The 14,113-nt window shown below is 46.5% G+C and overlaps 1 protein-coding gene across 9 annotated transcripts in view; it reads right to left on the reverse strand.

Moving 5' to 3' along the window:
• Positions 1-14,113, reverse strand: part of ubap2a (ubiquitin associated protein 2a) — a 100,617-nt gene that overhangs the window by 10,513 nt on the left and 75,991 nt on the right. For all 9 annotated transcript variants that reach the window (XM_067984705.1, XM_067984663.1, XM_067984672.1 and 6 more), the window contains 2 exons: positions 13,753-13,834; positions 9,859-10,073 (listed from right to left, as the gene is read on the reverse strand). In XM_067984705.1, coding sequence (XP_067840806.1) covers positions 9,859-10,073; positions 13,753-13,834 — 297 coding nt within the window. The remainder of the gene's footprint in view (positions 1-9,858; positions 10,074-13,752; positions 13,835-14,113) is intronic.

Below are 14,113 nucleotides of genomic sequence, written 5' to 3' on the forward strand. Positions count from 1 at the left end.
AAATCATTGTTGCTGCTTCCCACTATACCTGATCAAGAACTATCTTTCCTGCTAATGGATCTCATTTCTGGGTACTTGAAGGTAAAATATTAAATAACTTGAGCATAAAGTAAACAAAGAGCACTGTAAACTGGGTAGAACTGTTAGTGGGTAAAAATACAGATGAACAGTGGGAGGTATTCACCCCCCCCCCGCCCCAAAATGATACAAAGAATATAGTAAGAGTTGCAAAAAGGAATATGACAAAAAAACCTGTGAGGAATATCAAAGATAACAGTTTTTGCAAATATATTAAGAGAAAGAAGGTGGCTAAAGGTAATGTGGGCCTGTTAAAGACAGAAGGTGATAGTAATTGAAAATAAGGAAAATTACTTTGTATTGGTCTTCGATGTAGAGGAAGAGGATAAAGTGCCACAGATACTAGGAAAACTAAAAATAAATCAAGGGGAGATATTTACTAATACAAGTAAAAAAAAAATGGTAATGGAGAACATAATGAGACTGAAGATTGACAAATCACCAGGACCTGATAATACCCTGGGGTGGAAACTAAAAGTAGGTGAGGAAATTGGAGATGCTTTAGTCATGGTCTTACAAAACTGTCTCGATTCAGAAATTGTCCTCGTGGATTGGACAATTGCCAATGTCATTCCATAATTTAAGAAGGGTGGGAGAGAGAAACCTGGAAATTATAGACGTTTACATCTAACGTCTGTTGTGGGGAACTAGAATCTGTTATTAGGGACAGAATGATTGAGCACTTGGATCAGAGAGAGCGCCAGCGTAGTCATGTCTAACCAAGTTGAATTTTTTGAGGTTACTAACGTGGTAGATAAGGGAGTGTCTATGGATGTTATTTATATAGACTTCCAGAAGGCATTGAGGTTAGGAGCCACACAGGAGCCCATTAGCAAAAATGAAAAGTACATGGAATTGGAGGCAAGGAAATGGTTAGAAGGAGATTATAGAATCATAGAAAGGTTGTAGCACAGAAGGAGGCCATTCGGCCCATTTAGTCCACACCGGTTCTATGCAAGAGCAATCCAGCTAGTTCCACTCCTCCGCCCTATCCTCGTAGCCCTGCAAATTTTTTCCTTTCAAGTACTTATCCAATTCCCCTTTGAAGGCCATGATTAGAATCATAGAAGCTGAGAGGAGCCGAGCGGAGCGGAGGGAGCGTCCGATAAAAGGCGGGATTTCAGAGCGCTGAGAACAGCTGAGAGGAGCCGAGCGGAGCAGAGGGAGCGTCCGATAAAAGGAGGGATTTCAGAGCGCTGAGAACAGCTGAGAGGAGCCGACCGGAGGAGAGGGAGCGTCCGATAAAAGGCGGGATTTCAGAGCGCTGAGAACAGCTGAGAGGAGCCGAGCCGAGCGGAGGGAGCGTCCGATAAAAGGCGGGATTTCAGAGCGCTGAGAACAGCTGAGAGGAGCCGAGCGGAGGGAGCGTCCGATAAAAGGCGGGATTTCAGAGCGCTGAGAACAGCTGATAGGAGCCGAGCCGAGCGGAGCTGCGACCGAGTTCGAAGCGACGTCAGGAATCAGATCGGGACGCGACACAGGGGAGGCACCTGATTGGCGAGTAGGTTCAGGTGAGTATTTCTACTTATCTACAGTAACTAAAGTAAAAAGAAAGGGAAGGTCTGCAGGTCTTATAGGAAGTAGCGTTTTTTTTTTAGTGAATCAAGGTCCCTAGTGTAGTTAACATTCTCTAAATTAAGAACAATTTAAAGGAGTAAACTCCTTAAAGGGAGTGGTGAGTAGTTTTTCTTTCCTTTTTTTTCTCTTGACATTGTAGTTGTTGTTAAGCTAACTTAAGGGTTAAGTCATGGCAGGAGATCCCAAAGCCATGTCATGTTCCTCTTGTGGGATGTGGGAATTCAGGGATCCTTCCTGTATCCCTGATTCCTTCACCTGCGGGAAGTGTGTCCAGCTGCAGCTACTGTTTGACCGCTTGATGGCTCTGGAGCTGCGGATGGACTCACTTTGGAGCATCCGCGACGCTGAGAAAGTCGTGGATAGCACGTTCAGTGAGTTGGTCACACCGCAGATAAAAATTACTGAGGGAGATAGTGAATGGGTGACCAACAGACAGAGGAAGAGTAGGAAGGCAGTGCAGGGGTCCCCTGCGGTCATCTCCCTCCAAAACAGGTATACCGTTTTGGATACTGTTGGGGGAGATGGCTCACCAGGGGAAGGTGGCAGTGGCCAGGTTCATGGCACCGTGGCTGGCTCTGCTGCACAGGAGGGCAGGAAAAAGAGTGGCAGAGCTATAGTGATAAGGGACTCGATTGTAAGGGGAATAGACAGGCGTTTCTGCGGACGCAACCGAGACTCCAGGATGGTATGTTGCCTCCCTGGTGCAAGGGTCAAGGATGTCTCAGAGCGGCTGCAGGACATTCTGGAGGGGGAAGGTGAACAGCCAGTTGTCGTGGTGCATATAGGCACCAACGATATAGGTAAAAAACAGGATGAGGTCCTACAAGCTGAATTTAGGGAGTTAGGAGTTAAGAGTTAAACTAAAGAGTAGGACCTCAAAAGGTAGTAATCTCAGGATTGCTACCAGTGCCACGGGCTAGTCAGAGTAGGAATGACAGGATAGCTAGGATGAATACGTGGCTTGAGAGATGGTGCAAGAGGGAGGGATTCAAATTCCTGGGCCACTGGAACCGGTTCTGGGGGAGGTGGGACCAGTACAAATTGGACGGACTGCATCTGGGCAGGACTGGAACCAATGTCCTAGGGGGAGTGTTTGCTAGTGCTGTTGGGGAGGGTTTAAACTAATGTGGCAGGGGGATGGGAACCGATGCAGGAAGTCAGTGGGAAATAAAGTGGTAACAGAAACAAAAGGCAGTAAGGGAGAGTGTACAGAACACTGGTCTGAGAAAGCAGGGCAAAGACCAAGGGAAGTCTAGATTAAACTGCATTTATTTCAATGCAAGAAGTCTGATGGGCAAGGCAGATGAACTCAGGGCATGGATGGGTACATGGGACTGGGATGTTTTAGTTATTACTGAAACATGGCTAAGGGAGGGGCAGGACTGGCAGCTCAATGTTCCAGGGTACAGATGCTATAGGAAAGATAGAGCAGGAGGTAAGAGAGGAGGGGGAGTTGCGTTCTTGATTAGGGAGAACATCACGGCAGTCGTGAGAGGGGATATATCCGAGGGTTCGCCCACTGAGTCTATATGGGTAGAACTGAAAAAGAAGGGAGAGATCACTTTGATAGGATTGTACTACAGACCCCCAAATAGTCAACGGGAAATTGAGGAGCAAATATGTAAGGAGATTACAGACAGCTGCAAGAAAAATAGGGTGGTAATAGTAGGGGACTTTAACTTTCCCAACATTGACTGGGACAGCCATAGCATTAGGGGCTTGGATGGAGAGAAATTTGTTGTGTATTCAGGAGGAATTTCTCATTCAGTATGTGGATGGCCCGACTAGAGAGGGGGCAAAACTTGACCTCCTCTTGGGAAATAAGGAAGGGCAGGTGACAGAAGTGTTAGTGAGGGATCACTTTGGGACCAGTGATCATAATTCCATTAGTTTTAAGATAGCTATGGAGAATGATAGGTCTGGCCCAAAAGTTAAAATTCTAAATTGGGGAAAGGCCAATGTTGATGGTATTAGACAGGAACTTTCAGAAGTTGATTGGGAGAGTCTGTTGGCAGGCAAAGGGACGTCTGGTAAGTGGGAGGCTTTCAAAAGTGTGTTAACCAGGGTTCAGGGTAAGCACATTCCTTATAAAGTGAAGGGCAAGGCTGGTAGAAGTAGGGAACCTTGGATGACTCGGGAGATTGAGGCACTAGTCAAAAAGAAGAAGGAGGCATATGACATGCAATGGCAGCTGGGATCAAGTGGATCCCTTGAAGAGTATAGAGATTGCCGGAGTAGAGTTAAGAGAGAAATCAGGAGGGCAAAAAGGGGACATGAGATTGCTTTGGCAGATAAGGCAAAGGAGAATCCAAAGAGCTTCTACAAATACATAAAGGGCAAAAGAGTAACTAGGGAGAGAGTAGGGCCTCTTAAGGATCAACGAGGTCATCTATGTGCGGAACCACAAGAGATGGGTGAGATCCTGAATGAATATTTCACATCGGTATTTACGGTTGAGAAAGGCATGGATGTTAGGGAACTTGGGGAAATAAATAGTGATGTCTTGAGGACTGTACATATTACAGAGAGGGAGGTGCTGGAAGTCTTAACGCGCATCAAGGTAGATAAATCTCCGGGACCTGATGAAATGTATCCCAGGACGTTATGGGAGGTTAGGGAGGAAATTGCGGGTCCCCTAGCAGAGATATTTGAATCATCCACCGCTACAGGTGAGGTGCCTGAAGATTGGAGGGTAGCAAATGTTGTGCCTTTGTTTAAGAAGGGCGGCAGGGAAAAGCCTGGGAACTACAGACCAGTGAGCCTGACATCTGTAGTGGGTAAGTTGTTAGAGGGTATTCTGAGGGACAGGATCTACAGGCATTTGGAGAGGCAGGGACTAATTAGGAACAGTCAGCATGGTTTTGTGAGAGGAAAATCATGTCTCACGAATTTGATTGAGTTTTTTGAAGGGGTAACCAAGAAGATAGATGAGGGCTGTGCAGTAGACGTGGTCTACATGGACTTCAGCAAAGCATTTGACAAGGTACCGCATGGTAGGTTGTTACATAAGGTTACATCTCATGGGATCCAAGGTGAGGTAGCCAATTGGATACAAAATTGGCTTGACGACAGAAGACAGAGGGTGGTTGTAGAGGGTTGTTTTTCAAACTGGATGCCTGTGTCCAGCGGTGTGCCTCAGGGATCGGTGCTGGGTCCGCTGTTATTTGTTATTTATATTAATGATTTGGATGAGAATTTAGGAGGCATGGTTAGTCAGTTTGCAGATGACACCAAGATTGGTGGCATTGTGGACAGTGAAGAAGGTTATCTAGGATTGCAACGGGACCTTGATAAATTGGGCCAGTGGGCCGATGAATGGCAGATGGAGTTTAATTTAGATAAATGTGAGGTGATGCATTTTGGTAGATCGAATCGGGCCAGGACCTACTCCGTTAATGGTAGGGCGTTGGGGAGAGTTATAGAACAAAGAGATCTGGGAGTACAGGTTCATAGCTCCTTGAAAGTGGAGTCACAGGTGGATAGGGTGGTGAAGAAGGCATTCGGCATGTTTGGTTTCATTGGTCAGAACATTGAATGCAGGAATTGGGATGTCTTGTTGAAGTTGTACAGGGCATTGGTGAGGCCACACTTGGAATACTGTGTACAGTTCTGGTCACCCTATTATAGAAAGGATATTATTAAACTAGAAAGAGTGCAGAAAAGATTTACTAGGATGCTACCGGGACTTGATGGTTTGACTTATAGGGAGAGGTTAGACAGACTGGGACTTTTTTTCCCTGGAGGAGTAGGAGGTTACGGGGTGATCTTATAGAAGTCTATAAAATAATGAGGGGCATAGATAAGGTAGGTGGATACAGCAAAGGCTATGGGCCCCAACATCCCAGCTGTAGTGCTGAAGACTTGTGCTCCAGAACTAGCTGCGCCTCTAGCCAAGCTGTTCCAGTACAGCTACAACACTGGCATCCACCCGACAATGTGGAAAATTGCCCAGGTATGTCCTGTCCACAAAAAGCAGGACAAATCCAATCCGGCCAATTACCGCCCCATCAGTCTACTCTCAATCATCAGCAAAGTGATGGAAGGTGTCGTCGACAGTGCTATCAAGCGGCACTTACTCACCAATAACCTGCTCACCGATGCTCAGTTTGGGTTCCACCAGGACCACTCGGCTCCAGACCTCATTACAGCCTTGGTCCAAACATGGACAAAAGAGCTGAATTCCAGAGGTGAGGTGAGAGTGACTGCCCTTGACATCAAGGCAGCATTTGACCGAGTGTGGCACCAAGGAGCCCTAGTAAAATTGAAGTCAATGGGAATCAGGGGGAAAACTCTCCAGTGGCTGGAGTCATACCTAACACAAAGGAAGATGGTAGTGGTTGTTGGAGGCCAATCATCTCAGCCTCAGGACATTGCTGCAGGAGTTCCTCAGGGCAGTGTCCTTGGCCCAACCATCTTCAGCTGCTTCATCAATGACCTTCCCTCCATCATAAGGTCAGAAATGGGGATGTTCGCTGATGACTGCACAGTGTTCAGTTCCATTCGCAACCCCTCAGATAATGAAGCAGTCCGAGCCTGCATGCAGCAAGACCTGGACAACATCCAGGCTTGGGCTCATACGTGGCAAGTAACATTCGCGCCAGATAAGTGCCAGGCAATGACCATCTCCAACAAGAGAGAGTCTAACCACCTCCCCTTGACATTCAACGGCATTACCATCGTCGAATCCCCCACCATCAACATCCTGGGGGTCACCATTGACCAGAAACTTAACTGGACCAGCCATATAAATACTGTGGCTACAAGAGCAGGTCAGAGGCTGGGTATTCTGCGGCGAGTGACTCACCTCCTGACTCCCCAAAGCCTTTCCACCATCTACAAGGCACAAGTCAGGAGTGTGATGGAATACTCTCCACTTGCCTGGATGAGTGCAGCTCCAACAACACTCAAGAAGCTCGACACCATCCTAGATAAAGCAGCCCGCTTGATTGGCACCCCATCCACCACCCTAAACATTCACTCCCTTCACCACCGGCGCACTGTGGCTGCAGTGTGCACCATCCACAGGATGCACTGCAGCAACTTGCCAAGGCTTCTTCGACAGCACCTCCCAAACACGCGACCTCTACCACCTAGAAGAACAAGGGCAGCAGGCGCATGGGAACAACACCACCTGCACGTTCCCCTCCAAGTCACACACCATCCCGACTTGGAAATATATCGCCGTTCCTTCATTGTCGCTGGGTCAAAATCCTGGAACTCCCTTCCTAACAGCACTGTGGGAGAACCGTCACCACACGGACTGCAGCGGTTCAAGAAGGCGGCTCACCACCACCTTCTCGAGGGCAATTAGGGATGGGCAATAAATGCCGGCCTTGCCAGCGACGCCCACATCCCGTGAACGAATAAAAAAAGTCAAAATCTTTTCCCAAAGGTAGGGGAGTCTATAACGAGGGGGCATAGATTTAAGGTGAGAGGGGAGAGATACAAAAGGGTCCAGAGGGGCAATTTTTTCACTCAAAGGGTGGTGAGTGTCTGGAACGAGCTGCCAGAGGCAGTAGTAGAGGCGGGTACAATTTTGTCTTTTAAAAAGCATTTGGACAGTTACATGAGTAAGATGGGTATAGAGGGATATGGGCCAAGTGCAGGAAATTGGGACTAGCTTAGTGGTATAAACTGGGCGACATGGACATGTTGGGCCGAAGGGCCTGTTTCCATGTTGTAACTTCTATGATTCACTATATTTATAAATGACTGGTTCGACCACAACTGGAGTAGTGTGTCCAGTTCTGGGCATCGCACTTTAGGAAAGATGAGAAGGCCTTAGAAAGGCTGCAGAAAAGATTTACTAGAATGATTCCAGGGACGAGGAACTTCAGTTACGTAGACAGACTGGAGAAGCTGGGGTTGTTCTCCTTGGAACAGAGAAGGTTGAGATGAGATTTGAAAGAGGTATTCAAAATCATGAAGGGTCTAGACAGAATAGATAGAGAGAAACTGTTCCCATCGGCGGAAGGGTCAAAAACCAGAGGACATAGACTTAAGGTGATCGGCAAAGGAACCAAAGGCGACATGAGGAAAAACTTTTTTTTTTTTTACACAGCGAGTGGTTAGGATCTGGAATGCACTGCCAGAGGGCTGGTACTTGAAAGAAAAAAATTTGCAGGGCTACAGGGATAGGGCAGGGGAGTAGGACTAGCTGGATTGCTCTTGCATGGAGCCAGCACGGACTTGATGAGCCGAATGGCCTGTTCCACGCTGTAACCTATGATTCTATGACTATCACTAAAACAGATCTGTTAATTTATCTCATTGTTGTTTGTGGAACCTTGCTGTGCAAAAATTGTTTATCGCATCTGCCCATACTATAGCAGTGACTACACTTCAAAAATAATTAATTGGTTTTGACATGCTTTGGGACATCCTGAAAGAGTGCACGGTGCTATATAAAATGCAAGTTCTTTCTTATTATGAAAAAGTCATCAGTAATCAGAACATGGTGCTTATATTCAAAAAGGGTGACAAAATAGACACAAGCAACTACAGATCCATTAGTCTTGTATCAATTCAGAGTAAAATAATGCAATCCATCACCAGGATGAAACTTGATTATCTGTCTAATAGTAAACAGTCAACATGTATTTAGAAGACAGTACCTCCTCAATGTCAAAAAAGTGACAACTAAAGTGGATTGTGAAAAGCCCCATGACACGGTACGTCGAGACTTCCAAAAGACACTTCACAAAGTTCCACGAGGTTAAGGGATGATAAGAGTACTTTCACCAGTCGCAAGACGGTAACAAGAGGGCCAAATTTAAGATGATCACACGGAGAATTAATGGGGACTTAGAAAAAAAAACTAATTGCTGACTTCCAGCTGCTGCAAATCCTCCCTTAAATCCTAGGCAAACTCTAGGACTTGCTGTATGAGATCCGAATCCTCATCTGAATCAACAAGTTTTCTCTGCATGGGATCCAAATGGGTTTGGCAGAACTGAAACAGGACATTTGAAGATAATATCTTCCTGGGGAAGTACAAGTCTGCATGTTAGAAATTCTATTCTTAAGATTTTGTGGGATTCATGAAGAACAATCATGGCAGCTGTATCACTTTTGTTACAATGTCACAGGTCAGAATCATTTGTGGACGGAGAATAGATAGAATTCAGGCAAGTATGGGTGTTTTGCTTTTTAATGGCGAGATTACAAAGTAGAAGATAATCGCAGACTGCAGCCATTCAACCAATTAGAAGGAAAAATGAACAGGAAGGGATTGTTACGTGACCTGGACTGTAAAGTACTCCAGATTGAGGGGTCTGACTAGTCAGAGCCTTGTATAATTTATTCTACTTCTGCACCTTATTTACCAGTTATATTGCAGCTTTTTTTGGATTATTTTTATCTAATGATCAGATTTTATACAAAGAGAAAATGCCAGAATTGCACAAGTCAATCAACATCTAAAAGACCAACCGGTTATTGCTTCAGAATGATGTAGAAATTACATCATGGAAACAGGCCATTCAGTTCAACTAGTCTAATCCTATGTGCCCACCTTGTTTCCATATCCCTTTATTACCCGCCCCTTTCCTTCAATCACCTACCTAACCTATTCTTAAATATTGACAGTCTGTCCTTTAATCATTAATTCTGGTAGTGCATACCACAGCCTCACAACCCTGTGTCAAAAGGGTTCTTCTGTTCTCTGTCCCAAATCTTTTGCATTTAATCTTGTATCCATGTCTTTTCTAAGTCAGTTGTAACCCTTCGTCAAAACATGGTATCTGCTGTATTTTCCAGCAAGTTCTGTTTTCAGTTAGTTTCCAGAAATCAGTTCTCTTTTTAGCTTTATATTAACTGAAGTGAGCAATAAGAAAATTTATAGTGCTAATAATATTCATTTACAGAGACAGAATGATAAATATTTGTATTATAGTCTCTTTTGTTGATATGTGCTATTTTTCAGATGAAAAATTAAAGGCTGTGTTTTTTCAGGTAAATCTAAAAGATTCCATGGCATTATTTGAAGAGTAGGAAGTTCTTCTGGTGCCTTGGCGGACATTTCACCAAAACAGAATAAGCAGCCATTCATCTCATTTGTTGTTAACAAATTGGCTGTTACAGCAGATATGCAACAGTGTATTTCAAAAGTAATTCATCAGTTGTGAAGTGCTTTGTAGTTTCCCCAGGACATTTTAGGGCATTGAACACCAACAACTCTAATAAAAGGTACAAATTACTTACAAACATGGCAGGCCCATACTGGAATGTGCTGGGTACTCCAGGCATACCAGCATAGTATGGTAATCCCGTGTAACTATAGCCTGGAGGCAAAGCAGGATTTAAGAAGGCCTGTTGAGTGGTGTGATGAGTCTGGGTCTGATTTTGTTGAGGCTGGGCTAGGGTTGTTGCTGGAGCAGGTGAGGCAGAGTCACCCCTGCCAAACTTTGCTAGATCACCTGAAATATGGGATCACACACTATTTAATATGGTTCAGTAAAAAAAAATCCTCTTTTCTTTGTTACAGGTCCTCTACTAAATTGTTACCATAAATACATTAAGTAATGCTGCTATTTGATCATATCCATGGCTCAGGTAACAACCGAATGCAACAGGCTAACACAGATACATTTAAAACCTTTAAAGAACTGCATGGTAAATGGAGAATAAATTTTGATTGCCCAAAGAGTATTAAAATACATTGATCAAAAACAAGAAGATTACCACCTTTGGGAATGAGGGATTAACCACATTTTCCCTTCGGGGATTAAAGTGGGGCAGGGGATAAATGAGTTGACTAATGTCTATAAGAACATAAGAAATAGCAGGAGTAGGCCATGTGGCCCCTCGAGCCAGCTCCGCCGTTCAATAAGATCACGGCTGATCTTCGACCTCAACTCCACTTTTCTGCCCGGTCCCCATATCCCTTGATTCCCTTAGTGTCCAAATATCCATCGATCTCAGTCTTGAATATACTCAATGACTGAGCATAACAGCCTTCTGGGTAGAGAATTCCAAAGATTCACAACCATCTGAATGAAGAAATTCATCATCTCAGTCCTAAATGGTTGACCCCTTATCCTGAGACTATGACCTCCAGTTCTAGACTCTCCAGCCAGGGGAAACAGCCTCTCAGCATCTATCCTGTCAAGCCCCCTCAGAATCTTGTATGTTTCAATGAGATCACATCTCATTCATCTAAACTCCAGGGAGTATAGCCCATTCTACTCAATGGGCCTGATTTTAGCAGGCCTGCGGGTTTCCGGCGGGTTGGGTTTCGGGAGCGTGGTCAACACGCTCGGAGAAATTAGTGGGTTGCCCGCGCGATCGTAGCAGGCAACACACTAATAGGAATCAATTACCTGCTCCTCCGGGGTCCGCGGCGCTGGCCTGCGCGTCAGGCGGGCTGCGCATGCGCAGTACGATCTGTCAGCTGGAGGCTCTCTAGTTAAAGGGGCAGTCCTCCACTGACAGATGCTGCAACCAATGGAACAAATTGCAGCATGGAGCAGCCCAGGGGGAAGGCTGCTCCCAGTTTAATGATGCCTCACCCCAGATATCATCAGATGGGGTGAGGAGGAGGGGGAGGACACAGATCTTCCACCCGGCGGGCGGGAGGAAGCGGCCTGCCTCTGCCACCAAGAAGGCCTGGCTCGAGGTGGCAGAGGGGGTCACCTGCGCCACCAACATATGGCCCACCTGCATACAGTGCAGGAGGCGCTGCAATGACCGCAGTAGGTCAGCCACAGTGAGAACACGAAGTCTTTCCCCTACACTCCGTCTGCCACAACACTGCCCCCACCCCACATCTCCTTCGGCACCGCCAACACTACTCTGTCACATCACCCTTCATACCCACTCAAACCCCATCCTTATCTTACCTCCACCTACTCACCTCGCCAGTACTCATCCTGCCACTAACACGCAACCCAATCCTCATACAATCTCATTGCTCCATCCCATACTCACCCTCTCGTGCATCTCCCTCACGGCCAGCCTCACTCAACCTGCCACCACCTGTGCTGCAGCCACAGGGCATGCATCACATATGTGCAATAGGCAGCGTAAGGCAAACGTGTCGTGAGCATGAAGGGGGTGCACAAGGGTGTTTGAGGGTTTGTCATGGGTGTTACCTATATTGAATTTCAGAGCAACAAACAGCACACATTATATTGACACCACCACTGCCACGTCTCCGCGAATCCTGTCCGCTGTGTCCAATAATGCCCGCTCCTGGGTATCACTATGAGGACCCACCACTGATGCCACCCATCGTGTTACTGCAAAGTAGGTGCAGGTGTATTTGCAGGGCTCGTCCACGCAGACGACTGAGAGACATCGGCGGTGTAGCCGGCTGCACCCTGGAAGGATGCGGAGGAGAAGGTGTGGAGGGCAGTGGTGACTTTGACAGCGACAGGTAAGCAGTTGGTGCTGGGGCCAGCCAGGAGCAGCTCGGCATAAAAGAGGCTGCAGATCTCCACGACTACATGTCGAGCGAATTTGCGCCTCCCTGTGCACTGCTGCTCGGAGAGGTCCGGGGAGCTGCGCCTCGGTCTGTGGACCCTGTGGCTAGGGTAGTGCCCTCTGCAATGCGTCTCTCTCTGCGGTAGCCCTCCTTCCTGCTGTGCAGGTGGGCGTGCAACAACACCGTGTTGGGGGGCTCCACGTCTCTGCGGCGGACGGCGTGGACTGCGAGGCTGGTCATGCTGTTCGTCCTCCGAGGGTGTCCACACACCACCCATTTGGCAGGTGTTGGTCTGAGGGGTTGTGCAGGGTAGGTGGGTGGTTCCTCGGACTGGGGCTGCGGTTTCGTGTCGGTCTGTCCTCTGGCTTGGCAGGGGGTAGTGGGGGGCAGGGGTTGCCCTGTGTGACGCGGTGGCCTCCTGTGTGGGTGAGGGCTCTCCCCCATGGAGTGCACCTTGGCACCTGCCACAGGCTGCTGGCTGCAACACGCCTGGTTGGAGAGAGACTGTTTCACCCAGTGTGTGAAACTCACTGCCTTGAACCTAAAATCCCACACTTCCTCTTTTGACAGCTGATTCAGCTCATTAACTGACCTCAACAAGCAAGGTAAGTACACTCAATTGGAACCCCGCTGGCTTTAATTGCCTGCGGGATTCCCACCAGCGGGGCTTGCGCGCGCAGCCCCGCACGTCAGCGCGGTACCCGGAAGTGGCCGGGATTTCGTCGCGATCCGGTCACGTGACCGGATATCGGGATTTTCGGGGCCCCCCCCGCTGGAAACCCGCCGGAAACTCGACGCCAAAATCGAGCCCAATCTCTCCTCATAGGACAACCCTCTCATCCCAGGAATCAATCTAATGAACCTTTGCTGCAAACACTCTAAAGGCAAATATATCCTTCCTTAGTAAGACGACCAAAACTGTACACAGTACTCCAGGTGTGGTCTCGCCAGAGCCCTATAATTGCAACAAGACCTCCTTACTCTTATATTCCAACCACCTTGCAATAAAGGCCAACATACCATTTGCCTTCCTAATTGCTTGCTGTACCTGCATGTTAACTGTGATTCGTGTACAAGGACACCCAAATCCCTCTGAATATCAGCATTTCTTAGTCACTCACCTTTTAAAAAATATTCTGCTTTTCTATTCTTCTTGCCAAAGCGGATAATTTCACATTTCCCCATATTATACTCCATCTGCCACCTTCTCACCCACTCACTTAACCTGCCTATATCCCTTTGCAGCCTCTTTGTGTCCTCCTCACAACTTACTTTCCCACCTAGCTTTGTATTATCAGCAAACTTGGATACATTAGACTCAGTCCCCTCATCTAAATCATTGATATACATTGTAAACAGCTGAGGCCCAACACTGATCACTGCAGCACCCCACAAGTTACAACCTGCCAACCCGAAAATGACCATTAATCCTACTGTTTTCTGTCCGTTAACCAATCCTGAATCCACGCTAGTTGATTATCCCCAATCCAATGAGCCCCAATCTTGTATAACCACCTCTTCCATGGCACTTACCCAACACCTTTTGAAAACCCAAATATACTGGTTCTGTACCTGCTGGTTCCCTCTTATCTACATCCTCAAAAAACTGATTAAATTGTAAATTTTTGCTGGACAATTCTAAGAGAACGAGACGTACAAGAACCTATACACACCTGAGTAGGGGTTGCTTGCAAGACTTCCATCTCTGCCCGCAAGCGCTGCAGCTGGAGCAGGAAATGCCATTCCATAATAATCCTGGGGTGGGGTTGAGAGAGAGAAGAATACATAAGGTTTGACAAGTACAGTTATGACTCAAATCTTAAAGTTTTAAACTGTGCATGTTTGTATTACTAAAAATGCTTCAACTTGAATATGGATACAGTAGTTTAAAAAGTGGTACCTCCACAAATAGAAATAAAAATGCAAGTGTCTTAACTGTTTCACAGGTATCAAAGAACAAATTATAGAAAACTTGGATAATCATGAAATGTTAGCATTTGTTAAAAGCCTTATGGAAAATTAAATAGTAACTAC

This window comes from Heptranchias perlo, chromosome 1, assembly GCF_035084215.1.
Source record: "Heptranchias perlo isolate sHepPer1 chromosome 1, sHepPer1.hap1, whole genome shotgun sequence".
In the NCBI taxonomy this organism is placed as follows: Eukaryota; Metazoa; Chordata; class Chondrichthyes; order Hexanchiformes; family Hexanchidae; genus Heptranchias; species Heptranchias perlo.